The sequence below is a fragment of the Cyanistes caeruleus genome, chromosome 16, assembly GCF_971803275.1.
Source record: "Cyanistes caeruleus chromosome 16, bCyaCae1.hap1.1, whole genome shotgun sequence".
Classification (NCBI taxonomy): domain Eukaryota; kingdom Metazoa; phylum Chordata; class Aves; order Passeriformes; family Paridae; genus Cyanistes; species Cyanistes caeruleus.
In genome coordinates, this window is record NC_141716.1 from 3455879 (window position 1) to 3483845 (window position 27967).

General features: G+C 42.6%; 2 protein-coding genes across 4 annotated transcripts; both read left to right on the top strand.

Moving 5' to 3' along the window:
* The first annotated feature begins 510 nt into the window (after positions 1 to 510).
* On the top strand, positions 511 to 12723 carry STX16 (syntaxin 16). 3 transcript variants are annotated; one of them, XM_086852989.1, is made up of 8 exons: positions 511 to 727; positions 4091 to 4198; positions 5110 to 5250; positions 5657 to 5819; positions 6741 to 6832; positions 6986 to 7129; positions 7656 to 7736; positions 8886 to 12723. In XM_086852989.1, the coding sequence occupies exons 1-8, from the start codon at positions 593 to 595 to the stop codon at positions 8988 to 8990; spliced, it is 969 nt and encodes a 322-aa protein (XP_086709115.1). In that variant the 5' UTR covers positions 511 to 592; the 3' UTR covers positions 8991 to 12723. The 3 variants fall into 3 exon arrangements, with proteins under 3 accessions (XP_086709115.1, XP_086709116.1, XP_023795363.1); XM_086852990.1 differs by having other exon boundaries at positions 512 to 673; XM_023939595.2 differs by lacking the exon at positions 511 to 727 and adding an exon at positions 899 to 3045.
* A 569-nt stretch (positions 12724 to 13292) lies between these two features.
* Positions 13293 to 26531, top strand: NPEPL1 (aminopeptidase like 1). The gene is made up of 12 exons (XM_086852987.1): positions 13293 to 13483; positions 14361 to 14546; positions 15687 to 15857; positions 18404 to 18493; positions 19152 to 19233; positions 19464 to 19606; positions 20165 to 20242; positions 22736 to 22836; positions 23456 to 23579; positions 23937 to 24113; positions 24738 to 24848; positions 25602 to 26531. The coding sequence occupies exons 1-12, from the start codon at positions 13334 to 13336 to the stop codon at positions 25758 to 25760; spliced, it is 1572 nt and encodes a 523-aa protein (XP_086709113.1). The 5' UTR covers positions 13293 to 13333; the 3' UTR covers positions 25761 to 26531.
* The last annotated feature ends 1436 nt before the right edge of the window (positions 26532 to 27967 follow it).

Sequence of the window (27967 nt, forward strand, 5' to 3'; positions counted from 1 at the left end):
ATGGCCATAGACATGGGAATGGCCGTGTGGATGGCCATAGACGTAGGGATGGCTGTGTGGATGGCCATGGACATGGGGATGGCCGTGTGGATGGCCATGGACATGGGGATGGCCGTGTGGATGGCCATAGACATAGGGATGGCTGTGTGGATGGCCATAGACATAGGGATGGCAGTGTGGATGGCCATAGACATGGGGATGGCCGTGTGGATGGCCATAGACATGGGGATGGCCGTGTGGATGGCCATGGACATGGGGACGGCCGTGTGCACTCCTGCCCCGGCAGCCGGAGGACCGGAACTCCGTTGTCGCGGCCGCGGTCCCGGGCGGAGCGGCGCGGGCGGGCGGCCGGAAGGCGGCGGGCGCTGCACAACGCGGAAGTGCCGGTCGGGCCGGGGCGATGGCGGCGCCCGGCGGCCGCGGGGGCCCGGGCTGGGGGGTCCCGGTCCCGCCCAGGGGCGTCCCGGCCCCGGCCCTCTGAGGGGTCCCGCTCACGGCCCTCGCAAGGGTCTCCGCCCCGACCCTCTGAGGGGCGGCCGCCGCGTCTGCCGCGGGCCCCGGGCTGGGCTCGGGCCCGGCGGGGCGGGGGGCCATGGCCACCCGGCGTCTCACGGACGCGTTCTTGTTGTTGCGGAACAACGCGGTGCAGAGCCGGCAGCTGCTGGCCGAGCAAGTGAGTAGTTTCGGCTCCTCCAGCCCTCTGAATTCACGTAGCATGGCTGCTGCGGTGAGTCTCCTCCCTTCATCCTTCTGTACTCGCCGCGCCCCGGGCTGCCGGGCGGCCGCGCCTGCCCTGCCCCGGCCTCTCACCCGCCCCGGTTCTCCCTCCCTCTGAACCCTCTCCTCAACCCCCCCCTCCCCCTCCCTTCCTCCTTCTGCCCCTCCTTCCCCACCCTGTTGATTCCTCTTTTCCCACTCCTTCACGTTAAAGGAATAGAAGAGATCTGTGTGTGCTGCTCGCATCTCTGTTCGCTTTGGGCATAATAAATCAGTTACTGTTCTAACAGCTTCGTGCTAGCATTGGCAGGAGGTTTTTGATGCCTCCTTACCTCCAAAATGAAATAAATTCATGAAGCAGAACTCTTCTATTCACCTCACTGTGGGAACTGTTAATTACACTGGTATAGTTTATTCCCATTGATTCAGTTTCTCCATAACTTGCTCTGATGTTCATTGCACTTTTTATTTATCCCTAAATATAAATAATACTCAAACACATCTGTGAGAGAGAGTTAGATTCTAGTGTAGCTCCACAGAAACTACCAAAAAATACTGGTTCAGAGGCAATTTCTGTAACTTTTTCTAGGTTTTGAGCTAGTCAGGCTGTGATGTGCTGCTTGGCAGCTCAGCTCTGCTCAGGTTTTCACACTTTCTGTTTAAACTCATCATTTATTTGTCATAGCCACCAGTAAATATTTGCTGGTAGTCTCATAACTCTAAATAGCTTTACATTAATGCATTTTTGTTAGGAAAAGCAGTGCTTCCTGTTGCTGTCAATGGTCTTTGTTCATTGCTAACTTTATTACACTTGTGCCTAATAAGCTGTGTATTAAATTGCATTTGCAGAACAGGAAATGTCAATAGTAATTTGTATTTTACATGTGTACTTTGGCTCTGCATTTATGGCATACATGCTCTTGTTCATTTTTTTTATGTCACTTCTGTAGATCCTTGGGGTTTTTTAAATATCATCTAGAAAAGGTAATGATGTTTTGAACTCAGTACTGCTGAGCAATGAATCTGCACTTTACTCAGCAGCCAATGCAATAACATTTAGCGTCTGCATCAAATATTTATTTGCAGTGTTTGTTAACATTAATTGAAGGGTTTTGCTGGGCTGCTCACTCAGATGCAATGGAGGCTCTCAGTGACTGGAAATTGTCCATCTGTGCAGTGGGTGAGAGGAGTAATTTTTGGCCCTGGTGGGAATCTCAGAGTCCCAGAGTCTCTACAAGTGAGCTGTTTCAGCAAGAAGTGTGAAGTTTCAGTGTGAGCTGTCTGCCTCTCATGGCTTTAGGTGTCTGTTGCTGTCAGAGCTGCAGATTTCCCTTGGGTGGTGCCCCCAGGCAGAGCTGCTGTGTGCCAGTAGGGCAGGGTGGCAAATTCCAGCCCGCAGTACTTTGGCTTCCCTTAGTTCATCTCCAGGTTTCTCCTCGAGAAATCCTTTGCTGTGAGAACTCCCTGTCAAGAGTTGCCTTCCTAAAGTCAGACAATCAAAGCAGCATCTTTACAGTAGAGTCCTGTTCCAAAAGCTTGGGGAATCTCATAAGAGGTCATCAGCTGATGCTGCTTTGTTAAACCACAAGGATTTTGTCCAATTTTAAGTCTGACTTTGTTAATCTTAGAGTGAAATATCCTTTTGCTCACACATCCCCTCCCCAGTGCAAGGACTGATGAACAGGGAAGGTGCAAATTCATGTCCTTGTGTATTTTTTTAGATCCCTGCAGGGTTGATGTTCTCTGGAAGCAGAGCACAGCTCAAGAGTGTACAGAAGTGACTGAACATTTGCTTTTGCATTTTGTCTTTTGCTGTCTGTTGGATGCTGTAAGATCTGGGGTGCTTGTCCTACAAAAGCTTCTCTATACCCCCTCCAATCATAGTCAACCCCAGTGGATGCTGAGTGCTGCAGTCAAACTGCCCTTTCTGTCATTCTTCACTGTATTCTACTGCAGCTTTTCTGCCTGACATTTCAGTATTTAGAAACTTCACCATGCAATTACTTTGTAAAACAAACCAAGCTCTGCACTTGATCTCTTATGTTCTTGCTGTTTACCAAGGAACTGAAATATTTCTTTTAAAAGTTGGTGCATTAGGCAAAATGCTGACTTAAAATGCTATATCATGATGTATTTATTGATTAACCATGTCTTAAAAGCCAATTTGTTTGTTCTTGGTAAACTATCATGCTTTAAAAATAAATCAGTATTTTCTCAACTGACCATGCCCTATATCTGTCCTATGTCTCTTTTTTCCCTTTTATCTTTTGCTGTCTCTAACTGGATGGGGCTGATGGGATCCACAAATCACTTCAGGAGCTGGATGAGGTATTGTTTTTCACATTTTATTCTACCATGCTGCATCAAGTCTACGTCACTGAGCTAAAATATTCTTCCTTTATTCTACTAGCTTATAAAATTTCATTGTATAGGATGAAGTGTCTTTGCACAGTAGGTTAGGCTGCATAGAGAAATCAAGCATTTTATGATTTTATATTGTGAATAGATAAATGTATGAACCAGTCTGACTCATTGTGCATACGTGGGGTAGAGTGACTTTGCACAGTGAAGCCATTAACTATTCTTCATGCTGTGTATAAATTATGCAAACTTTATTGATCAGGAAATAAAATAAGGGATACAGAAATTGCTTTCAAGAAAGAGTCACTCAGGAAGGATGGGGGATTGTTTTTTAAAAAGGGATGGGGTAGGGAACCACAAAACTTTCCAGGCCTGATAAAGAAAAATTGCAAATTTGGAAGAAGCTAGGAAGGGAAGTGTTTGTATGAAAGCTTTCCCAAGTAATTAGTTAATGTTGTAAGTGGTATCATTAATGATCATCTCTAGTACTGCCTTCGCTATTTGTGTTTAGCACAATTTAATTATCCCTAACTAAGTAATTTAACCACTTGACTTACATGTCACTTTGCAAAAATGTTTGTTCTTCAAAATAACATTGTTTGAGAACAAGCAGTTATAATAAATGTTTTTTCTGAGATTTTCCCAAATGCAGTTTTCAAACTTGCCAGACCCAATATGAACTGTGCTGCAACATTGGCTGTGAATTGTTGTCTGATAGAAATGTACCAACACAAGAGTTACTTGAATTCTCACAGCAATACCATCTTTCCTCCTGGAAAATTTGCTAAGAATTTATTCTAAGAGTAACTCTGAGCTTTCAGATGCTGCAGGAAGTGGGAGGGTGTAGGTGCTTAACCCAGAGGGCCAAACCAGGAGACGAGATGTTTGATCACGAGCAAACACATCTCTGAGGTTAATTTCTATGGGAAGGCATACATGCACTTTTTCTGATGCTCAGGGATGTGGATCTAATTAGAATCAAGCTGATTTGCTGTTTTTTTCCCCTCTGCAGCTGGCTGATGATCGCATGGCCCTGGTGTCGGGGATAAGCCTGGATCCCGAGGCAGCCATCGGAGTGACCAAGCGGTTGCCTCCCAAATGGGTCGATGGGGCAGACGAAGTGAGTGCTCTGCTCTGGCACATCCAGCACACAGCTCCTTCCCATGGAGGGATTTGTTACTGTTGTCACTCACATTCTCTCAGTTTTGTAGCAGAAATAGTATTGGAAGAAAGATTCCAATAAGAATTCTAGTTCGAATTCTAAGTAATTTTTAGTAAGAATTTTATTTGAAGCTGGTGAGGAGTCCAGTTGAATAGACCCTAAAATGGTGAGGATGAGCAGTTCAGTGTTTGAAAACAGGAAACATTAGTGTCTTCTAGAAGGAGAACGTTCCTACCTCTGCCATCTGGATGCCTTGCAAGTTATGGAAATATTTGGACAAACACAAGGGAATGATTCTGGAAGCATCCAATTAAAAACCTTTACCAGTATTTGGAGTGTGAAGCTATTCTTGACTTTCAGAAAACCTTTTTTCTTAAATGTACATTCAGAACACGTTGGCTCATCAGTTTGTGTGGACAGAGCCCATTGTGCAGAAAGATGCTCTCCTTTTTACTGCTATCATACTCATCCTTACAGATTTATTTTTTAATTACTTGGTTGAAAGCATGGCATTCTGACAAAGTTGAAGGTGTGACCTGAGTTTTCATTTATTTTTTTGGAAGTTGGCTAAATCTTCTTGCTGTGATGCTGTATAATTATAAAAATATTATTCCAATTTAATGAAGCATATTTGAAAGCAGCAGTCTTGTCTAAGATTAATGAGCAGGTTTAAAAAAGCAGCAAACTCAAAGTCTTATATTAAGAGTATTCAGTTTCTTAGTCAGCTTTTTATGTGGCTTTTAATAATATTTGGTCTGCCTTTTATGTTACAGATTTCTCTCAGTGATTTCTGTCTAACATTTGTCAGAACATTTTTCCCTGAAGCATGAATTTAATTCCCTTTCTTCCTGTTGGGCTTTCTGTTTTAGATTCAGTATGATATTGCCAGGGTTAAACAGAAGATGAAAGAATTAGCCAGTCTTCATGATAAACATCTGAACAGACCCACACTGGATGACAGCAGTGAAGAGGAACGGGCAATAGAAATAACAACCCAGGAGATCACACAGGTACAGAGTGCTTTGGGTCCTAAACCTCCAGTCTAGCACATTTTTAATGCATTAGGATGAGGCAGTGGCTTGCTCTGAGCAAAGGATTTATTTTGTGGTCAGTGCTGGAGTGAGCCAGAAGTCCTGGGCTCTGCTCTGGACTTCCCAATGAGTCACTTAAACTTCCCTCTTGTTTCCCTTACCTGTTTGATTTTCTGCTTGGAACAGGATTGTGAGATTAATCAAATCAAATTTACAGTTATCTCAGAGAAATCTGAATCTGCAGATGTCTATTCTGAGAAAAATTTAAAAATTACTTTAAAAAATGTAGAAATCAAAATATAGTCTTCAGTGTGGCACTTTTGCCATGTGCTGTTTAAGGTGTGTGCTGCTGTACGTTTTTCCACTAATGGAATTGTTTTCTCAGTTATTCCACAGATGTCAGAGAGCAGTCCAGGTGTTGCAGAGCAGGTCACGTACTTGTACGGAACAAGAAGCACGTGTTCTCAGGAATGTAGTGTCTTCCTTAGCACAGTCCCTTCAGGACCTCTCCACCAACTTTAGGCATGCACAGTCTGACTATCTCAAACGTAAGCATAAGAGATGTAACAGTAATGCATGGTTCCCTTCTGTGGAAAGCACTCGCTGAGGTGTGCTTATTTTCATGGTCAGGAAAACTGAAGCACAGAAGGGTTAAGTGATGCACACAGGACTAATTAGAGGTTAGAACTGGACAGTTCCTGGTTCACAGCCCATGTTCAAACTGCTTTGTTCTATTTGTTTTTCTTGTTGATAAAGAAGTGTCATAGTTGAGTGTATCAATGAAACGGTATTTCACTCATCCACATTTTTTATGCATATTGCTTCTCAAATTTTGGTTTGCAAAGTTGCATCTGTTACTCTGGTGAAGCAGCCACTGGTCTTCAGCCATGATACCTGCTGCAGATGGCAGGCTGGGATAGATAAAGCTTAAGAGCTAGTCTGTGATAAACTAAAATTCTGCAACCATAAACAGATTGGAAGTGGAACCATTTCTTTTTAAAAGTAAGATTTTGTTTGGTTCTGTTCTAAGCTGAGTCAGATTATTTTAATCTTGAAAGAAATGCACAAAAACTTTATTTTCAAATTTAAAGTTGATATTTCTTCCTCCTGTGGTATAAATGTCACAGGTGGAACTGAAGATCACCGTTCAGGAGTGTTCCTAAGAGAATTTGTTACAAAATAGCCTGGAGTGTTCACACTTCAAGGCTCTTAACTTTCCTAAATTTCTTAATTTCATGAAACATAACAACTTAAAAATCACTGATTCAATCAATCTTGCAAGTCTGGTTGAATTTTTTATGCTTTTGTTAAATAGTGAGCCTGATAGTTAAAGTTTAAATATTGTGGTTTATGTCATTTGCTACCCAGTTGTTATTTTTTTTTTGGTGCTTTTCTGTCTGGTGCTTCAGACCTTACCCTGATTATAGTGGGCTTAAATATCATGGTTGAACATGGTTTGTCTTTTACAGGTATGAAGAATAGAGAAGAAAGGTCCAAACACTTCTTTGACACCTCAGTCCCACTGATGGATGATGGAGAGGATGATACCCTTTATGATAGAGTAAGTTAAAATAATATTGCACGAATTCAATATGAGTTGCATTTTCTCTTCTCAGATTATAAATATCTGAGTTATGAAATCTTGTTATCCTTGTAATTATTTCTAATATTTTCATACTATTAAGTTTAATGTGTAAATCTTGTATTTCAACAGGGTTTTACAGATGACCAGCTGGCATTGGTGGAGCAAAACACACTGATGGTGGAAGAAAGGGAACGAGAAATCCGTCAGATTGTGCAGTCAATCTCCGATCTCAATGAAATATTTAGGGACCTGGGAGCAATGATAGTAGAACAGGTACATTGACAGTGCAGAGTTAGTAAGAAATGGGACATTCCACGTAGTGTGAAGGCTTCCAGACTCGCTTTTCTTAATTTACTTCTTCATGCTCAGGTTTCCTCTGCTTGAAATATGCCACAGGTTGAGTTAATGAAAATAAGTGAATAATAATTCAACTGGTAATGTGTGTTGGACTTTAAAGAAAAAAAATAGCGTAGAAAGCCAAAGTTCTCTTGGTTATTTCTCCCAGAGATTCAGTTTATGGTAAATGTGTCAGCCAAAAGCACCTGGTCTGGAATCAAGATTATTTTTAGGGATGTGATGTGAGATAGTGACAGAGCTGCTATTAGGAGCTGAGCAAAGAAGTTGTTTAATAAAGTCCCAGCTTGTTTAATAAAGTCCCAAATTCTGTAAGAGTTCATTGTTTACATAGTTCATGAGCTGTTTGCTGAGTGCAGTTAATTACTCTGCTGCTTATGATAACATTTTCTTTATGAGGTTCATTTAGGTTCAATTTGGTGCTTGTTTTCTCCATTTTATTTAGGGAACAGTTCTAGATAGAATTGACTATAATATTGAACAGTCATGTATGAAAACTGAAGAGGGCCTAAAACAACTGCATAAGGTAAGCTGATGGAACACTTAATCCATTTTGCATATCTAATAAGCTTTTATAATTAAATAGCTATTAAGTTATTCAGTCAGTTTTCAACTGACTTAACTTTAACTGACGTAACTTTCAGTTACCCCTTTTAGAAATTCCTTCTGTACAGTATGAAATGTCTGGCTGTACTGTAGGAGGAGCTCTTCATATAACTTCTGTTAATGTCATGCTTGATGCCTCGAGTTAATTTCTTAAATGACTTTCTGGGCATCCAACCAATGTGCTTTGATATTTATACTGCTGACCTGGTGGGACCTGTCTGCAATTCCTTCTCTGTTTGAAAAGCCAGGCACTTGGGAATAGGGCTGGTTATTGGGTACCTCACTGCAGATTTTAGTTTGAAAACATTATCTCAATTATGTGAGCAGAAAGAATAATTATTAATGTTTTCCCTTACTATCTGACATTTGTTAGATGTCAGGTCCAACCTCTTGCTTTAATGTGAAGCTTTTGCTATGAACACCTGAAAAGTTGTAAAAACAATGATCTCAGCAGATCAGAGTTTTGTGGTCATTTTGTTTTGGTTTTATTTTGAAGGCTTATTAATTAAAAACAAAATGCAAGCTTTGTTTTGTTTAGCTTCTATTAGTAGACTTTCATTTGGCTTTTGGAGAGTTTTCTCTGTGTTGTGTGCTATTAATTCCCCTGGGAAAAGGAGGAGAGGGATGAGAAAATATAGTTAGAAGAAAGAAGGAATGAAGCAGAAAACTTGAGAACCAACTCAAAAATAAAGCTTTCAGTTCTAATTGAAATTAAATGAAAATGCACAGCTGACCAGGTGCAACAAATGTGCCTATTAAGAAAGGAAGTTTGTCATGAATTTTAATGTCCTTCAAATATGATACAGGAATCTTATCTCAGCAAACTGAGTCTTTAACATGGGTGGTTGTGACTTCAGTGCACATTTACTGTCCCTGGAGCTTCTGGTGTAGATCAGAGCTGGGAATTGTGTGGGAACTGTGTGGGAATTGCCTGCAATATACATTGTATGAGATGTCAGATTACCAAAGAGCAGTTTGAAATACATGGACTTCACTTACACTAAAGGAGAGTCTGTACTTCAGCCTTGCAGAAATCTGATTATTAACTCTTTCCTCTCTCTTTTTATAGGCAGAGCAATATCAAAAGAAGAATCGGAAGATGCTCGTTATTTTAATTTTGTTTGTTATAGTAATTGTCCTTATTGTTGTTCTTATTGGTGTAAAGTTACACTAGGTTTCGCTTCATTTTCTCATTTTTGGAGTTTCTGTGAACTTTTTTCCCAATGTGAATGGATGGACCTGCACTCCAGAAAGCTGCCTTTGAATGTACGAGCCCTTGTGGTGCAACGTCTGTGCAATGTTTCCGTAGAATTCTTCAAAGTACAAGTTTGGTGATCTGTGAGGTGTTTGTAAGGATTATATGGAAAATGTCAGGAAATTTGATGCTCCCACACAAAAAAAAAATTGGCGTTCTATGCAGAGTTATTTTGAAACACAGTATTTAAGAATAATTAAAAATTGAAGTTTACCAGTGACTACAGTAATTAGTGTGTTACTGTTAACAAAATGTGTTGTCTTCTATATTCTTATGTCATAATTGTTATAGGCTTCAAATTTAAACCATGTTACTGAGTCAATGACTGGATATCAAAAATTGATCTTGATGTAAAATTTGTTGAGATGCAAAATTTTTTGATTGAATGCCCTTTCTTCCAGACTCAAAAACTCCAAAGAACTGGATAGACAGCTAAAAAGGAAAGCTTTTAGCAACCAGAACGTAATCCAACCCCTGTGATCTTAATTTAGATACTGCACCATTACTAAGAATCAGAGGTATTTGATCTTGTAAATAACAAGATGTAATCACTGGCATAATTTAACACATTTAGTTAATTAAAAAAAATTCTGAGCTTGAGTAATCATGGGAATAATTTTCCTTCATTGGGATGATCATATATTTTTCTCAGGCATTATTTTTTTAGTTTAAAGTACAGACATTACATTAAAGCAGTGGAGTTAACCTGAAAAAAATGGAACAGAAACTGAAAAAGAGAATCTCTCTGGCCTGCTGCAGTGGGTCTTAGATGTTTCAAACTGTAGCTGCTGTAAAAGTTGTTTATTTTACAATGCATTTGTCCATATGGGTTATGTTTTTTGTATAAGAAGTGGCTTCACTACAGTAAATATTATATCCATTTTCCCTGACAGAAAATTCTCTTTCAAATGTCAGCCTGGGGAGAGGACGTGTTCGTGGTCTTTCACTGACCATGAGAGATGTCATGCAAGTGACATTTTACAAGGCCTTCAGTGGAGAATTTGGGGTTTTCACTGCTCTTTTCAGTGGAAAACTTTGCTGCAGGCCGTACAACAGAAATTAAGGCAACATAAAAGTAATAGAATACTTTTAATTTAATTCAGGCCTGAAGTGGTGTGCAATTGTAGAGGCCTTGTCTTAATGTTTTTAATACTGATTTTTTTATATGTTTGGGGTTTTTTTTTTTTCCCAAAGGGACTGTAACTTCCTTCATTTTTTGACTGATACAAGTGCTCCCCATAGACCTGCAGAGATGTTCTGCTTCAAGCTCCAGAAGTGCAGTTTCAAAACACTATGATATTGAAGTTGCATCTGTCACCTGCCCCGAATTTCTTGACTCTGTGCTAAAGAGGACTTGAGATGTGGCTTTAAACTGACCATTTTCAGGGATGGACCTGAAAGCAAAGACTGCAAAAACATGAAAGCCTTGGCTTTTTGTGGGGCATATGAAAAGCTTTGTACCACTCTTGTTACCTCTAGAGAAAGGGGATGTTGAACCACCAAAACTGCCAGTTCAAACTCTTCATTGAATTCATGAAGTAAATTGGTGAAAGGAAGAATGAGGCTTGTGTTGTGTGTGCAGCTCCCCTGTTCTGGTGATAGATCTTTCAATGATCGTGAGTAAAACTACTGTCTCCCTCGTGCTGTCTGCATCACTGGGTGTGAAGCAGCAAATTGCTATAATTTAATATACTGTACTTGCAACTTTCTCTTTAACATGAGATCGTGTTATTTATTTCTGTCTTGACAGGTGCTTTTGACATTTTATCATGGCAGATGGTTTCAAAGAAGTAATAAAACACATCCAACCTAATTGGACAATTACTCTTTTTTCTTATTGAAATTATAAACTGAAACATACTTCTATGATGTTAACACGTTTCTGTTCTTCGTAATAAATGAAAGTGGCAGTGGCATGAAATACCTTTTTTTAAAAAAGTAACTTTCTGTAGCACAATGTATTTTGCATTGTCAAGAGATATTTCCCATAACTGCCCACTGTCTGCCTTTTTTCTACCCAAATTCTGTACAAGGGAATGCATTTTTAATAAGGTTAAACTCAGATGTCAAGTGTCATATGTGACTTGAGCTGGAATTTATTGAAGCTTGATTCTATTGATGAAGAAAGCTCAGGACAGGCTGGATTCTAAATCATTGCTGGTGTGTGGCTTATTTTGAGTCAGTCTGAATAATATCAGCAGTTCAATCAAACCTGATGCTGTGCTTTGTGGGAGTATCCCCACAAAACGGGGTCTGTCTGTGCCTTTGGGCAATGAAAGCCCAGAAAAGCCACAGCAGCTGCTGCCTTCTCAGGTATTCCAGGAGCTGCCAGAGCCTCCTGCCTTCGCTTCTGCCCAGCCCTGGAAATCTCTGTGTGCTGCTGCAGGCAAAGCTGGGACCTTCTCATCCTGGGGCTTCTTTGTGGATGCTGGATTCTTCTCAGCCTGTATGGAAGCTCAAATTCCTTGCTAAAGAGCAGAACATTGCTTTAGAATGGCATTGCTAAAGCATCTCCCAAGGGTTTGTGTCTCCTCACCTGGTGGGAGTGGCCTGTAAAGCTGTTGGCTTGTTCACAGTTTCTCCACTAAAATGCATGGGAGCGTGCAAAAAATGCGCTGCAACTTATTAACAGAAATTAATTATATGCTGAAAGGACAGTATTAAAAGCACTGTAATAACATTATTTTTACTGAAAGTTTTCTCTAGAAACTGAAAAGTAATGTGGAAGAATTGTTTTTTTGCTTTCTGATTTTTGGAATGTGCTAAAAATTGGCATATCTATACTTAATGCTGTGTTCACTGCCTAGATTGCATTGATTTAAGGTTTGCTTTCATGAACAGCACAAAAGAGTCTTAACTCCTTTGTTTAAGTGTTTGGAAACCTGCAAACTTTAAATTCTTGGATAGGTGACAGTGAAACTGATTTTGTTGGAAAAAAATGTGCTACTATTTAAAAAAACCCAAACCAAACAACCGCCTTAAACAAAACTCATTAAAACAGTGAATTCATTATAATTTTGCATATTAATTATGGTGGATTGTGTAAGATCATATTTTACTGGCTTAATTCCGTGAATACTTGTAGAGGATCAATAACTGGAAGATGGGTCCTTGCTGCAGTGTCTGGTGGAGCTCAGACAAATAGAGATGTTTGCAGTTGCTGGTGGTGGGATGTTCACAGGGAGTTTCTGTAGATAAAATTGATTTCCTCAGTCCATTCCCTTCACACGGACCCTCCTCTGCTGCCCTTAACTGCAACAAAAGGATTGTGGGTTAGGTGAGTGTTTCCTGCTGTTTTATTTGCTTTTCAGATGCTGTGGATTCAGGGAATGTGCTGGTTTTGGACGCTTCGAGCAGCAGGAACAGCAGATTTTGAACTCAATGATTGGGAGCTTACTGCCTGGAGGAATCTTTGGAATGTCTCAATCCTGAAGTAATTGCTGTGTGTCCTCTCACTCCCACGCTGCTCTTATGTATTGGGATAACAGTGGACCCCTGAGCAGTATTTTCTGTGGCTCAGTAAAGAGACTCGTTAAAGTTGGAGCCTGTATATTGAGTTAACGTCCCATCTGTGAGGATGCACGACTGACCTCTGCAACAGATGTTCCTACAACTTTTACTTTCAATAAAGTTTCTGTGATGTCCCTTCAAACACGTTACTCTAAGGAAGTGTTTTTTTCTGGAATTCAGCCTGGGGTTTGGGTTTTTTTTTTTTTTGTTTTTCTTCTTAGGTGTATTTCCATTATATGCATGAGAATTCACTCTTCCCGCGTAGGTGGAAGATTGCACAGACCTTCCCTGCTTTCCTGGCTGCAGCTCAATGAGCATCAGCTTCTCCATGGAGTGGCCACAGCACCAAACCTGTCTGAGCTCCAGGAGCGTTGGGACAGCGCTCCCAGGGACGGGCTGGCATTGTCGGGGTGTCTGTGCAGGGCAGGAGTTGGACTCGGTCATATCTGTGGGGTCCTTCCAAATCACCACATTCTGATAATTGTCCGCTCAGCAAACATTAACAGGAGGCGCTTGGCAACTACAAAATGATCAGAATAAACAGCTTATTCTATTTCAGCCCACCATGCAAGTGCACTATGAAAGCAGCACTGGGAAAGCCCTGTTGGCTCAGCGCTGTGCCCGGCTCTGCCCCGGCCGTGCCCGGCTCTGCCCTGGCCGTGCCCGGAGCTCCCGCGGCACCGGCGCGTCCCCGCCCCGCGGAGCCGGGGCCGGGCCCGGGGCGGGGCGGCGCGGCCGGGCCGGGCAGGAAGATGGCGAACGTGCAGCTGGAGTTCCAGGCCAGCGCGGGCGAGGCGGACCCGCAGAGCCGCCCGCTGCTCGTGCTGGGGCAGCTGCACAACCTGCACCGCCTGCCCTGGGCGCAGCTGCGGGGGAAGCTGCAGCCGCGGGTCACCGAGGAGGTGAGGCCGCGCCGCGGGTCCGCGCCCCCTCAGAGCCCGGCAGCGCCCGCGGGGCCCCCGCGCCGCCTGCCCGCCCGGCCCGGCGGCCTCGTGGTGCGGCGGCCGCCCCGGCCCGCGGGGGCTGCGCTGCCCCGGCCCTGGGCCCGGCCCTGAGCGCCGCTGTGCCCCGGGGACCCCCGCGCCGGGCCGGGCCGAGCCTGTTGCTGCGGCGGGGCCGCCCGGGCAGCCGCTCCCGCAGCCCCTGTGCCCACCCCGGCGGGGGAAAGGCGCTTTGCCCTCGCTGAGGGGACGGGGGGCGGCTGCAGTGAGCGCTGAGAGCCCCCTCCCCGCCCGCAGCCACTGCGGTGGGAGCTGCGGACCTGTTTGTTTAGTGGTGGTGATGGCTTGTGGTAGAATGATAAACGTTTTGCATTGCGGCTTTTTAGGTCGCTAGATATTTGGCAGGGGTTGTTATACGGGGCTCCCCAGTCTCTTAAGACAATATTTACCCTTCTTGGTTTTATTTGTTTTTAATTAAATTACTATGTGAAATAATAATTCGGAGCTAGTAAATCAGTCCTTCTATTTATCACTAGAAAAACTGTTTCAAGTTAAGAAAGCTCTGAACCAGCCTGTGCACTAAACAGTGTGGTTTTAGATTGTAATTCATATGGCTTAAAGGAGATGCTTGTAATGGAAAGTACATTTCTATTTTCTGGTTAATGAACAGGTTTGTCAAATTTCCTGTTTCTTTTCACCCCAGAGGTTCTTGTGCACAATTTCTTTGTTTCCAACACCTAAACCCCTGTCATTAAAAATTGCCTAAATACAGCAGGAGTGAGGTGGGAAAGAAAGTCTGGCACAATTCTTTGTCTTTAAATCCTTCGTTTCTCCCCAGATCTGGCAGTCTGCTCTGAGCACTCTGAATCCCAACCCCACGGACAGCTGTCCCCTGTACCTGAACTATGCCACGGTGGCCGCGCTGCCATCCAGGGTCAGCCGGCACAACAGCCCGTCCGCAGCGCAGTTCATCACCCGCCTGGTCAGGAACTGCCTGCCAGGAGGGGTCAACAGATGCATTGTTGTAAGTGGCTCTTGAAATGCTTCTGGTGAAATGTCTAGCGAGTGTTTCTCGACTTTTCCGGGTTGTAGCTGTCTCCAAGGAGACTGGAGGTGGACAAGTTTGACTGATATAATTACACTGACATGAGTGGTTTTGCACTGACATGTAGGCAAGACCTGACTGTAATGGCTTGTGCATGCTCAAGCACATTAGGTGGAAGAAATTAAATCTGGATTCCTATGGAACATCTTCAACGTGGAATGCCCATGCAAAGTGAACCATTAGTGGCTTTTTCTGAGCTAGGATTTGGGATGTCAGCACATGCTTCAGGAGACTGATGTAGCCTAAGTGGAGGGTGTTATGTGTGTATCACAGAACCCATGAGTGGTGCCTTGCTTGTGTTGTTCAGTGAGTTTTAAAAGTCTTGATGCAAATAATGCTCCAATGTGAGTCCTTTGCAGCACTAGCTCTTGGACTTCTTTGGTCATCTTCTCTATGAGCCTGATGAATTTATTTGTTTCTGTCGGTTCTCCAATCAGATTTGTGGGTTGTTGGAGAAGACTCATACAGTCAGTGTCAGTGAATAAATTTAATAGTACTCTTCACTTGGACAACTTACTTGTAAGAGTAATAACTCTACCTAATTTTTACCCTTTCAAAATGTTCAACTAAAACTGCTTTCCATTGGTAATTTCTATAATGAACTTAAGAAAAATAAACTACCTGTTAACAAACTTTTGGGTTAACATTAGCCACATTGTCATACAATTTCTGCTTTCACATTCTCATATCATTTCTTTGTTATATTTGTTTTGAGCAGATATTGCTGATTCCCTTGACATTTTTAGTCCTGATCTGTGTTAATTGCACTGGTATAATTACAGCAGTCCAGCTCCCTTATAAGGATGAACTAGTTCCAGCAGTGTAATTCATTTCCATATGGGAAATGAACTGGACCAGTTCACTGTGATACTTTCACGCTGCCTCCATGTCCATGCAAAACATGATGAATGAGCTTGTCTTGACTCAGGGTTCAGTTATTTCCCACCCACCTCATTTTTTCCCCCCTCTTCCCCAGTAGTACCCCAAGTAACAGATCCTTTTAAGTGCATCCTTCCCCACCTGGTGTGTGACATATTTTGCTGCTGGCTGCTGTTCCAGATGGTGTGTGAGCGCTCTGAAGTCTTCGCCTCCGCCTGTGCCCTGGCCAGGGCCTTCCCCCTGTTCACACATCGGTCCAGCGCCTCCAGACGCACAGAGAAGAAAACTGTCACAGTGGAATTCTTCCTGGTTGGCCAAAACAATGGACCAATGGAATTGGCAACGCTTAAAGTAAGATTTTGGGGGTTTTCTGTCATCTTTTCCTTCAGTTTGCTGCATGTGCAAATGGATCTGTCTCCAGCTGCCTCTGGAATAAGTGTTGTGTAATTATCTTAGCTCAGGGTTCCTTGAAGTTGATCAGTTCACAGCATCTGTGACTAGAAATACTGAACATATTACTGCAGCAGATGCTCAGGATGTTACTCAGAATTTAGATTTCAGGGATGGAAAACACCAAACAAACAGCACAGAGAAAATGTCTGTTCTCTGTGTATCACAGATGCAAACTCTTTTTTTAGCCTTTAATATAACACTGTTTTTAGTGTGTGGGCTTCTTACTTTTTTCTACCCAGGCAAAAGCTGTGTGTGACTGTGCAGGTGAACATCACAGTGAAGCCACTAAAAGTCTCTTAACAGGGATCACATATGGCTTCTGCTATTTCTGTCTGGTGTACCTCTTTGGCTGAGTTTTTCTGGTAGAACTGTGGCCAGAAACAAGACCCTAAGAAACAAAACAGCTTGGAGCTGTACATGACGGTGAAATATGTCCAAGTCATCTTTCAATGGCAGAAAATCAAAGACTGTTTCCCTTGTTTAACTGTTACAGAGAGGAAACTCCACATCAGGTAACTGTTGGCATGCCAGGTCATTCCTCTTCAAGATCCATAAACTTAAAAGCTATTCCAAGGTTTGCTGTTAATCTGTTAGGGAACTCCCTGTTCAGTGATTCGGGCTCTGTGCTTCAGTACAGATGGATACTTCCTTAGCTGACCAGTCAGTGAGGTTACAAAAATCCCTTAAAAGTTTTGGCAATGGATTTGACAAAGGATTTGGTGTTGCTTCATTTGAAATTCCCAGAATTACAGCTTTAGGGTATTTTTTTTTTCAGTGTCTTTTCCTCTGTGCTCGGTCCTTACTCCATGAACTGATTTGGCCCCAGGAAATGGTGCCAGCCCAGTTTTCAGCAAAGTGGCAAAGACAGGCGTGCTGAGAGTACAACTCTTGATCACTCCATTTTTCCATGCCCCAAATCAGAAAAAGCATAGCTGCTGTCAAAAATAGTTCCTTCAGATAGGTAGATTCCAAACCACTTGAGTTATTTTTAACTTAAAAACAAAGCTGCAATTATTTCTACCTCCTGTTTTTCCCCTTGATGTCAATGCCAAAAATATTACTGTCTTCCTCTTAGCTGAGTTTGCACCCCTTAAATTCAACCAGCACCAGACAGTTAATGCAGAGCATGGAAGAGGCATGTGGTAGGATGTTTTTATCTAAACCTCTCCCTTGGCATATTGTATTTTACACTTACTGCATTGTACAGCGTATTTTATGGTGAGGACTAGCAGGGATTGTCAGAGCTTTACAAGGCACTTATTAAAGGCTGCCATTATCCAGGTTCTCTGGAGCACTCTGGAAACACAAACACAGGCAGCTTATTTCTGGAAGTCATGCTGCTCCCCTGGGGCTTGGCCTTGGGGTTAGAGCACCTCCTTTTACCTGCATGGCCCTAACAGGGAATAACCCAGACAGAGCTTGGCTCCTGAGGAGGTCCTTACCCCTTTAGGGACAGTAAAGCAATCAGAAGTAATTGCAGGGAATTGGGAACCATTCCAAAGCAAGCCAAGGTTTAGGAGTGTGCTGGGATACAAATGTATGGAGTCCTTAGGCTGGTCTGGCCAAGCCAAACTTCAGATGCCTCAGCATGAGTGTCCAACACCTCAGATTCCTGTGAAACCCATCTTGACTCACCCTAGTGCTGTGTGTGGTCCTCAGTGTAGTGTGTCTACTGGAGAGCTTGCACAAAGTTTCCTTCCCCCAGGTCTTACAGCTTCAAGTTGTTAGTTAATGGGAGTTAAAAGTTGAAGCTTCATGTCTGGTGTCTTCATGGTCCTTTTTTTGCCAGAAGAATCCTTCTGATCCAGGGAAACAGCCTTGGCTGCTTGACCATTTTGATTCTGTTCCCTCTTGATTAGATAAGTTTTTGCTCAGTCCAGGTGAGGGTCAGTCCTTTTTGCCACAGAAATCAGGAAACAGTGCATGTTGTACACAAACATGAAATATTCTAGTTTCCCCATTGGCCTGCCATATAGGACACAGTCACAGCTGTAATCTTTATTGCCCTCAGCCACTCTGCCTGCCCTGTACAAACTCTGCAGTTTCCCATGTTGCAGATTACACAATCTCTGCAGGTTTCCAACCCTGGCAACTCGTAAGCTCATTGTGACTTCCTGAATTAGCTGCCTCTTATCTTTCATTCCTCCACCTCACATTGCCTTCTTGGTCTCCCTTTCATAACGGAGAAAGATACTAATTTTGCAACACCAGTGTGCTGGGTAAAGGAAAACAGTTGCTTAGAAATTAAAGCACATAGAAAAATAAGTCGGACACATACAAAAACTAATGGTTAGCTTGGCTGACATTGTTTAACTGTGCAGTGCCTGTGGTGATGGCAGTTAAGCATTAACATGCTCCAGAGGAACCACACATCTGCAGAGGGATAAATGCAAAGCTGTGCCAAAGGCCAGCCCCTTCCCAGGTGTCCTCCCTTGTGTTTGCAGTGCCTGGCCAGTGCCACCGAAGGGGTCCGGCTGGCCGCGCGCATCGTGGACACCCCGTGCAACGAGATGAACACTGACAACTTCCTGGAGGTTGGTGATGCACCTGATGAGTGAGAATTGCTAATTGGAAGTCTAGACTGCGGTAATCAAACCCGAGTGTTGCTGTCTCTCAGTGAAAGCTGAGTGTCAGCAGTGGGAAGAAAATCAAACCGGGGTGCTCAGGCTCTTCCTTTGGCCTTTCACGTTCTGTGGAACTGTGCAAAGTTGGAAGGAGGCAGAGTTTACAGCTTGAAGTTGGGCACTAGGAAGCTGAAAAAATGAGTTCTTCATTTGGTCATGGCACTAGATTCTTGTCTTAAACCTGATGGGGACCAGAGTTACTGAAATTAAGGGACAGTTGACATATTTTCAAATGGGCTTCATCATAAAGATCTGGAAAGCTGTTGAGAATTAAATTATTTCTGTCCTATTATGTCATGATCCAATAGAGTGAACAGTTGTCCTTTACCTCAGAAGATTTCTTTCATTGGCAGAGCCTAAAGGTCAAATTTATATTTCATGCCATAGTAAGTCAAGGATGCGTCAGTGGAATTAGGCCATTGGAAAGGCAGCACCACTCCCAAAATTGTGAATGTTTGTATGTGTATGCATGCAAAAATCACAAAAACTCCTCTAACTCATTTGTGTGGAAAGGCACAAATATGTCCTGATGATTGACTGACAGTGTCCTTTTTTCTGAATTATTAAGGAAATCAAAAAAGTTGGTAAGGATCTTGGGATTACTCCTACCATTATCCGAGATGAGGAGCTGAAAGAGAGAGGCTTTGGAGGTAAATCTTGTTGAGTATTCCACTTTTTTTTTTAATATTAATTAATTTAAAAAGTCATCATAACAGATGACTTTTTGCCATCTCTATTTATATCTTTTTTGCCATCTCTATTGTAATGTTTCATTTGAACATTTTTGAAACTGTTTTGTTGCCCACAGTATTCCAAGAAAATACCCACAGGGGCTCCCTGCAGTCTTCCTTCCCCACAGGTTTAATTCTCTGTTTTCCAGGTATCTATGGAGTTGGAAAGGCAGCTCTGCATCCTCCAGCCCTGGCAGTTCTCAGTCACACTCCAGATGGTGCCACACAGACCATTGCCTGGGTGGGCAAAGGTATTGTGTATGACACTGGAGGACTCAGCATCAAGGGAAAGGTACAGAAGCATTTGTTCTGCTGCTGTCTGTGCTTACACTCTTGTTTTGTGATGAAAGCAGTTCAGATAATGTCTGTAGGAAACAAAAGTACCTTTTTATTGAGTTAAATGCTTGATCTGTTGTCATCCATATGGACACAAACTATCAGGGGAGAAGACCAAATGGGCTTCAAGGACCACTACAGAACAATTCAATAGCAACATGATATTTTGCCCTTTAAATATTGCCTGCTGAAAGGCATAAGGTAGGAACAAAGATGTTTAATTTCTGGTTTCAAAGACAGAACCAAAACCCCTTGTAGTTGGGCTCAGCATGAAACTTATACACAACGTTTTTCTTTTCGCTTTCCTAAGTTTAGCAGCCCAGGTTTAGTATTTTTCAGTTCCAAGACCAGATCCACCAATAAGCAGAGGCACATGTTCTCTGTTTGTGTTGTTGACAGCTGAGCATTGTCAAAACCAGAGCCTCAGAAGCATCAGAAACACTGGTTCTAGCAGGCATTAATGTGAAATTCTCTTTCAAAAACAAAAAAAAATTCTATGGTTCTGTTTAAACAGACTACTATGCCTGGAATGAAACGAGACTGTGGTGGAGCAGCTGCTATTTTGGGTGCCTTCAAAGCCACTGTAAAGCAAGTAAGTAAAATGTGTTAATTGATATCATGTATCCCAGCACTGCCAAGGAGCTTGGATATATTCCCAGAGACAGAAGCCTGTCTAATCCTGAAGTTCTGACCTGCCACTGCTCTTAGTGAGCTTGAGCCACTCTGCTCTTTCTGCTATTCCAGGAAAATATTTCACGACTTTACTGGGATCTTGAGAATTGTGAGAAATTCCTTGAGTGCTGTTTTTTTTAAGGGTCTTCCTTGAATTTCAGGGTTTGTTCTGTGGACTGAGTGGTTTCTAGTTCCTTGAATCAGGTCTATACTTGAGTTATCCAGTGCTGATTTTGTTTAAGCTGTGGGATTTGGGGCAGCTGTTGTCACCTTAGCAAAGAAGGGGATGAGTGACTTTGGGATATGAAGTCTTTCTATATTCCAAATCCTGTGCCAGGTTTAATATTAACCTAGTGGGGAAATAGCAGCTCTAGTGTCATCAGGAGCTCCTTGTTGGTTTGCTTCTGTGGTCAGAAAGTAGTGGGGGAGCTGAGAAGAAGCCAGGTATTGAAATACAAAGAATTACAAATATTCCTATTGCGCTTCAACTATGCAAACTGGGGAAAAGTGGCTGCTGCCAATAAAACTCTGCCCTCTCCACAAATCCAGTGACTGAGTCTTGCTGACAGAGCAGCTATTGCCTCCAAGGAGTATCCAAAGTTCAAAACATATTTACTGCTGCAGATTAATGCATAGATCTGATGGATGCTTTGTCCGGGGGCTGATCAGTGCCAAATTCCCATTTCTCAATAGTCTAGCTCTGTGCCTTGGCCCTAACAGCATGTTTGATGTGGAAAGATTGTGAACTTCACAGTTGTCTGCTGAGAATTAAAATTGAAAACAGATTTGTGAGCTGTATCTCAGGCAGAATAACTACCTTGCATAACTAAATCCTTGAGAAAGTTATGTCAGAGGTCTGCAAGTGACAAGAGCTGGAATGTAGTGCTTTGGGAAATTTTGGGATAGCCATGGATGGGGGACATCCTTTCAGTGGTTCAGTCCTTGTTTCCAGAGTAGTTTTGTGTGTGATTGTCTGCACTGAGAGAAGTTCCATTCACAGTCACAGTAGATGTGAGCACAAGTGATCTGTCAGTTCATACACAATTACTGCAACAGTGAATAAACTGCCAGTGATGTGTTTGGACAAACTGAGCCCAGAGAAATTTTTATATGCCTTTATATGTAAAAACAAAAGAATGAACTCACTGCTAAATTTTACAGTCTTGTGTGAGAAGACCTGTAAATGATATCCCTGCAGAAAATGTGTTCAGAGAGGCAGTGGGAAGAATTTGTTGTTAGTGTTTCAAGGCTTCATTTTTTTTTTAATGCTTTTAAGAATAAAAGAAAGGTAGAAGAGGTTTCACTGAGCTATGCTTTGTCACAGAGACTGAAGTGGGAAATGTGTGTTGGATAGAAAGCTCAGTGGGAGGAGGGGTAGAGGTTATTTTCCATCTTCATGAAATACCTGCCTGCATGCTGTTCAACAGTTACACAACATGTTTTTAAAAGGCTTTGGATGGCAAAATTAAACAAGTGATTTTTCCTAGAAAGGTGCATTTCCTCCATTGTGAGCTTTCCAACACAAGGGAGACGAGAAAAACATTGACCTAAATTTTTGATTTCTTTCTTGTTAACATGATCCTGCATGTTAGCATAGTGGATCCTGCTTTTGAAGAGCTGCAGGCAGAATGAGGTTCAGGAAAAGGCACCTGATACTGGAAATAGATTTTCACTTTTTGACAGTAGATTAATAACATGTCTCTCTTGGAGGAGAAAACTCCAGTGCAGTGCAATGGGATTCTGTGAATAGTTGGGTCATGGAAGGAAGGTCCATCTCCAGCAATGCTGTTTGCCCACTAGCTGGGCTAGAAACTGGAATTACTTTATGGCTTCTAAATGCTGCCTGTTATTTTGAAAGGTTTTGATTGATGCCTTTGCCCTTCAGAACATGAGCTGATTCAGCAAGCCCAGATTTCTTCAGCCACAGACTTTTATCAAGAGATTAAGAATTAAACTGGTCCAGGTTTTCCCCCAGAATTTGCTGCTGTTAAGGTTAACTATCCCAGTTAAGGAGGAACAATGTTTTCATTTGTTAAATGCTGCTGACTCCCTGTCTGTTCCTAGAATCCCTCCACACAATACAACTGCTGTATAAATAACAGAATCATCATCCATTTTAAAATACCATCCATAACCACATAAGCACTTGACTTTAAATCAAAATTAGAGCATTATGAGATAAAGCAGAAGAGAGGAGGCTAAAGGAAAAAAACAAAACAGGTTAAAAATGCTGTGTGCCTCCCAGCAAGAACAACACATTCAAGAACTAACACCCACCCACCTGTCCTAAAACTGGATTTCCTTTGAAAATTGTAGCATTGCTGTCAAGAAGTCTTAATCCCTCACTGACTTCAGTCCCAATAAATCAGCTTGATGTGAGTCAAAAGCCATTTCTTCCCTCTGGTTCTTACAGGGGTTTAAGGACAATCTTCATGCTGTTTTTTGTCTGGCTGAGAACGCAGTGGGACCACGTGCAACGAGACCTGATGACATTCATGTTCTTTACTCTGGAAAGTAAGATTGTATCTATCCCTTTCCCATAAACAGAACAAACATCATTTTTGTGTTAATTTGAGAGCCATGCATATTGTGAGGCTGTCCCTAAATCAGCTTCCCTAAATATTGGGAATTGCATTCCAGACATCCATATTAGTGAGTTTTAAGTGTACTTAGATTTTCCTGTGGGGTATATAAATATACATAAAAATACATGTATATCATGAGCTGCACTTGCCTTAAGGCCCTCAGATTTAGGTGGTTTTGTAGTAGAACCAGTTTTCTGTGTCCCTCTGCAGCTGCACTGTGTGGCAAAGCAGCAAAGACAGGGCACCAGTGCATCAGAATCTCTTTTAAGGACAGATGTTACATCTTTGGCAGTAATTTGTAGAATTCCAACAAGGCATCACACAGGTTCAACAGGCAGAGCCTGCCACAGTACTGTCATTTCCCTTTTCCTTGTGTGCTCTGTCTGGATGCTTGGAGCTGGGGAATAGCAGCCCCACAGACTTGCAGGGTCAAATAAGAGAAGCACATGAGGCCTGAGGCTGCTCTCTCAAGTATTATAGTCCAGACAGGTGAGTCTTGACTTCCAGCCTGAAGCTCTCCAGCCTGACATGCCCTCTCTTCCTCCCAGAACTGTGGAAATCAATAACACTGATGCAGAAGGTCGCCTGATCCTGGCTGATGGAGTCGCTTACGCCTGCAAAGACCTTGGAGCTGATATCATTCTGGATATGGCCACTCTTACTGGAGCTCAGGTACAACACTACATTTATAAATCAGTTTCTTTTCTGTTCTTTATGCAACTTTTTTGCTTTTGCATACTTAAATTAAAAGTAGTATTCTGGTGACATCAGCCGCTGATGGAAGCAGGCCAGTACTCCATGTTTGCATGTTTGCAATTCAATATATAATTACCAGAACTGATTTGTTAATAGTGATCAGGATTTTCTTGTCCATGAAATGGCTTCTATTTCAAGTCACACACGGAGTGATACAAGGCTATAAATTTAACACTCTTATTTTCTAGCACCTGTTCCTATTTTATACAAGGTTATATTGATGAGCAGTGGTGGAAGGTGACTTCTTCCTGAGTTTGTCCTTTACCTCACCAGGGAATTGCTACAGGAAAATACCATGCTGCTGTTCTTACCAATAATGAAGAATGGGAAAAGGCTTGTGTTAAAGCTGGCAGGAATTGTGGAGACTTGGTCCATCCTCTGGTGTACTGCCCTGAGCTCCACTTCAGTGAATTTACCTCTGCTGTAGCTGATATGAAGAACTCTGTAGCAGTAAGATTTATTTTTTCTTTTAAATTTCTCTGTTACATAAAGATGTGTGTTTTCTAGACAACAAGCTGTCCTGCTGAAAGCTCTTCATGGGGGCACCTTTTATAAATGGCCCATATTGTCCTGGTCTTCAGTGTCTTTCACCTGGGGCTCTGCAGACTGTCTTTAGTGTCAGGTTTAAACAGGGTGAGCTGCTGCAAAGGTATCTTTGGGCTGCTTGCCTTTTAAGCATGGCTCTGAATGAATGCTGAATTCCTGGATGGAGCCCTTTTAGGAAATCAAGATGGAAATTCCTCAGATCATACATCACCAGCAGAGGAAGTAGCTGGGAGTGCAGAAACCAGGAAACTGAGGACGGAGGCCTCGGAATTGCTGCAGCTGCTTTTGCTGCATTTGAGAGTTCCAGTGTGCAGTGAGGTTCCAAAACCTCTGCAGAAAGGAGTGTGGGCAGAAGAGGAATGGAGCAGGGCCACACTGCTGCTAGGGACTAAGTCAAGGGTTTACAGTAAAGCTGGTTTATAAGACTGTTTCAGGGCCATTCATTAAGCTGTAACTGCCTTTCCTCTATGCAGGACATTTACATTTTCTTTGCTTGCGAGACCAGCTCTATTTTTATTGCTCCCACAGGACCGAGACAATACCCCAAGCTCCTGTGCTGGGCTCTTCATTGCCTCTCACATTGGCTTCGACTGGCCTGGGGTGTGGGTGCACATCGACATCGCTGCTCCCGTGCATGCTGTGAGTGTTCCTTCCCCTCCCTGGGCACACAGGCTGGGGAAACACACCTGCTGCTGCCTGCAGGGGCTCTGGAGTGTGTCCATTCAGTTCAGAGGGACAGAAATAGGTGGAGAAGGATCCTTTAGAAAAGCACTGACTCGTCTCCGTTGCGAGTTCCTTGGTTTGATAGTTTCATCTGTTTGTATTTTGCATTTTGGTTTTAAAATATTCTAGCAGCCACTTTAATCAGTGACATCTTTATCACTGTGAGCATTGACAACTTGCCTGGTCTCTGTTCATGGCAATAATCCCAGCCTTCCATTTTCAACCATGTTGTTTTAAGATGATTGACCAGAATTGATCATCCTTCCAAAAATATGTTCCCTCGTGGAGATTTTCTCTCCTCCTTTTGGTGGAACTTGTGTATATTCTTTTCTCTTTCCTAAAAACCAAGCCAATTCACTCCACTTGCTTCTGGTTTTTTTTAAACCCAGTTTGTTCAGCTCATATTCCAAATCCGTGCTCAGTCTGGGTGGGAGATCCCCTGCCCTGAACAATGCTGGCCACTCTCCACCCACAAGTCAGTGGGAGCTCAGTTCTCATGTGTTGGTTTAATCCAGCTGGGCCAGATTCCAGTGTCAGGGAGGACACAGCAGCACAGAGCTGGGGTTGGCTGTGGCTGCTGACCACCACGGCTCTCGTTGAATGAGCAGCCAAATTAAAACTTATCCAAATCCTACAAGTGTGAACTGTGCGGTTTTGGTTTTGTTCTAGGGCGAGCGAGCTACTGGCTATGGCGTGGCTTTGTTGCTGTCCCTGTTTGGAGGGGCCTCTGAAGACCCTTTGCTAAACCTGGTGTCTCCCCTGGGGTGCAGTGGGGACTCTCCCCCCGAGGAGATGGAGAGGGACTCCAAGAGACGGCGCCTGGTTTGACACGGCCGCAGCCCTGCCGGGGTGTGGGGTTACCTCACTTTGCACTGATCTGTTCTCAAGCAATGAAATGTCACATGTCAGAAATTGCCTTTTTTTTTTTTTTTTTTTTTTTTTTTAACTATCATGATAAGATTTATTACTTGTTTCTGATAAAAACAGCCTGATGTATTGTTTAGTTTGTTTTGGGGTTTTTTTTTTAAATTATTGGTGCACACAGTTGATGAACAATATCAGTGGTGCAGAGTCCAGGCTCAACTAATTATATCAGGAAGAGGCCACGACCTCCTCTGAGCTCCTCACAAAACCTAACCAAGTGCATTAATGCATGAGAAGCTCTCTCTAGTCTGAACAAGCAACTGCAGCTATTGCTTACAAAGTCTGAATTACTTATTATATGTGAGGTTTTATCAGACATTTCTGCAGGCCCCACTACATCTCAGAACACAGGACAAGGAAAAAAAAATCTCTGTAGACTTGGCTTATTCAGAGACAATTTAGCTTAGCAGCAAAGGAGATGTAATGAGAAAAGGCCTATAGTTTTAATAAGGTGCTGTTTCCGCATGTTTTAATGTTCTTCTGACCAGTAAAATCAGCAAGAAGGGTTCAGAACATATCTCTATGAAATTGTTTCACATACAAATTACAGAATGTATTCATGTTAAATGGGGAAAACAATAGAGGGACTGTGATTGAGTAAAATCGGTTTACAAAGCAGAGTGGCTTCTTGCCACTTAATAAATTTATTATTATTAAAGAAGCTTACATATCCCATGTGGTGTTTTCTGGTGTTATTTACATTTCTGAGAACACTGAGTGCTCCAAAACTTTGTGTACAACATCATTACCCTGTTCACATTCCTTTTCCCGGCACTCAGACAAAGCTGAGAGGAACAGCTTGCAGTGAGTGCTTTGGGACAGTTCTGCAGAACTTTCTGATTCACTTCATTTGATTCAGCAGCAGTCAGGGATGCTCAGTGGGAGCTGCTCTACAAGCCACAGGGAGCTTCCAGGCACTGGTTTGGCTGGGACACCCATGGGAAGTGACTGGTCCCAGTTGATGTCATGGTAGTGACAGGGCTGGGAGCAGAGAGACCAAATCCCTGTCCTGGGGCCCCAGGATCAGCCTTTGGAAGCATTTCCTGGCTCCAGCAGCGTCAGTGGTGAGAAATCCCCCCCAGCACCCCCCTGGCTGTTTTGCGGATCAACTCAACCTGAGCTGTGAGGGGCTGTCCCTTTCCCTGTTGAGGGGATCTCTGGAGAGCTGATGTTGGTTTTACCTGGAGTTCTTTTTGATTAAAAACTTCTTGGAAAGCATAATGCAGAAGGGAGAGGGAATGTGTTTCATTCTGATTGTGTGGCCCTATTTGATAGGCAAAATGTAACTTAAAAAAAAAAACCAACAAAGCCACAACCCCAGATCTTCTTTACTTCTGTATTTGATTTTCCCTTGCTGTTCTGGCTCCCTGGTCCACTTGAATTTTAAGAAATCTGTATCTGAATGAGTTCTGCCTTTGGTCATTCTTTACACTTGGTATAAAGCACTACCTGGTACCAAGAGCTGCTGTGGGAAATGTGTTGATGCAGTTACTCTTATTACAGACTCAGCATTGAAGCAACATGTTCTAATTTCAGTGCTCTGAGATCATCTTCAATCTCCATTTCATAGAAGCACTCTTCAAAATAATTCTAATTTTGAAATGTAGTATTTTGCCAGATTTTTACATAAAAAATAGCCTGTGTCTTTGTGGTACAAGGCTCAGTTCTGATGTTATTCACTGAATGATAACTGAGAAGTTTGATTGTGATGGCTCATTATCATACTCTTCAATTTTGCTGTGTCTCAAGGCATAATTCTGCTGGATTTAATTTGGAAGGTACTTAATAGAATCCATTTTTAAAACTAAGTATCTCATATTAAAGAAATCTATTAAGAAAAACCTGAAAAGCAAATGAGATGTTTGGGAAATCAAAACCTGAAAATCAGCTGAAGTTTGCTAAAGGACAATAAAATAAATGAATTCAACACCTAATAATAAAAAAATCAGAGATACAAAATAAAAATCGAGGCTCTTTCTTTCAAATCCATAATAAAATCTCTTTCTATTCCTCATGTACATTATTATTTCCTTCTGTTTTGATAAAAGATCTATTCTCCAGAACACAAGCCTTGGACCTACACAATACAGTGATTTGTGAGCTGTATTTGC

Excerpts from the sequence above, each read along its gene's own strand:
- STX16 (XM_086852989.1), top strand. The coding sequence starts at position 593 with ATGGCCACCCGGCGTCTCACGGACGCGTTCTTGTTGTTGCGGAACAAC. Across the intron at positions 4,199-5,109 it reads GGGTCGATGGGGCAGACGAA|ATTCAGTATGATATTGCCAG; the intron begins GTGAGTGCTCTG and ends TTTCTGTTTTAG. Across the intron at positions 6,833-6,985 it reads ATGATACCCTTTATGATAGA|GGTTTTACAGATGACCAGCT; the intron begins GTAAGTTAAAAT and ends GTATTTCAACAG.
- NPEPL1 (XM_086852987.1), top strand. The coding sequence starts at position 13,334 with ATGGCGAACGTGCAGCTGGAGTTCCAGGCCAGCGCGGGCGAGGCGGAC. Across the intron at positions 19,234-19,463 it reads GAAAGAGAGAGGCTTTGGAG|GTATCTATGGAGTTGGAAAG; the intron begins GTAAATCTTGTT and ends TCTGTTTTCCAG. Across the intron at positions 23,580-23,936 it reads CCACTCTTACTGGAGCTCAG|GGAATTGCTACAGGAAAATA; the intron begins GTACAACACTAC and ends TTACCTCACCAG.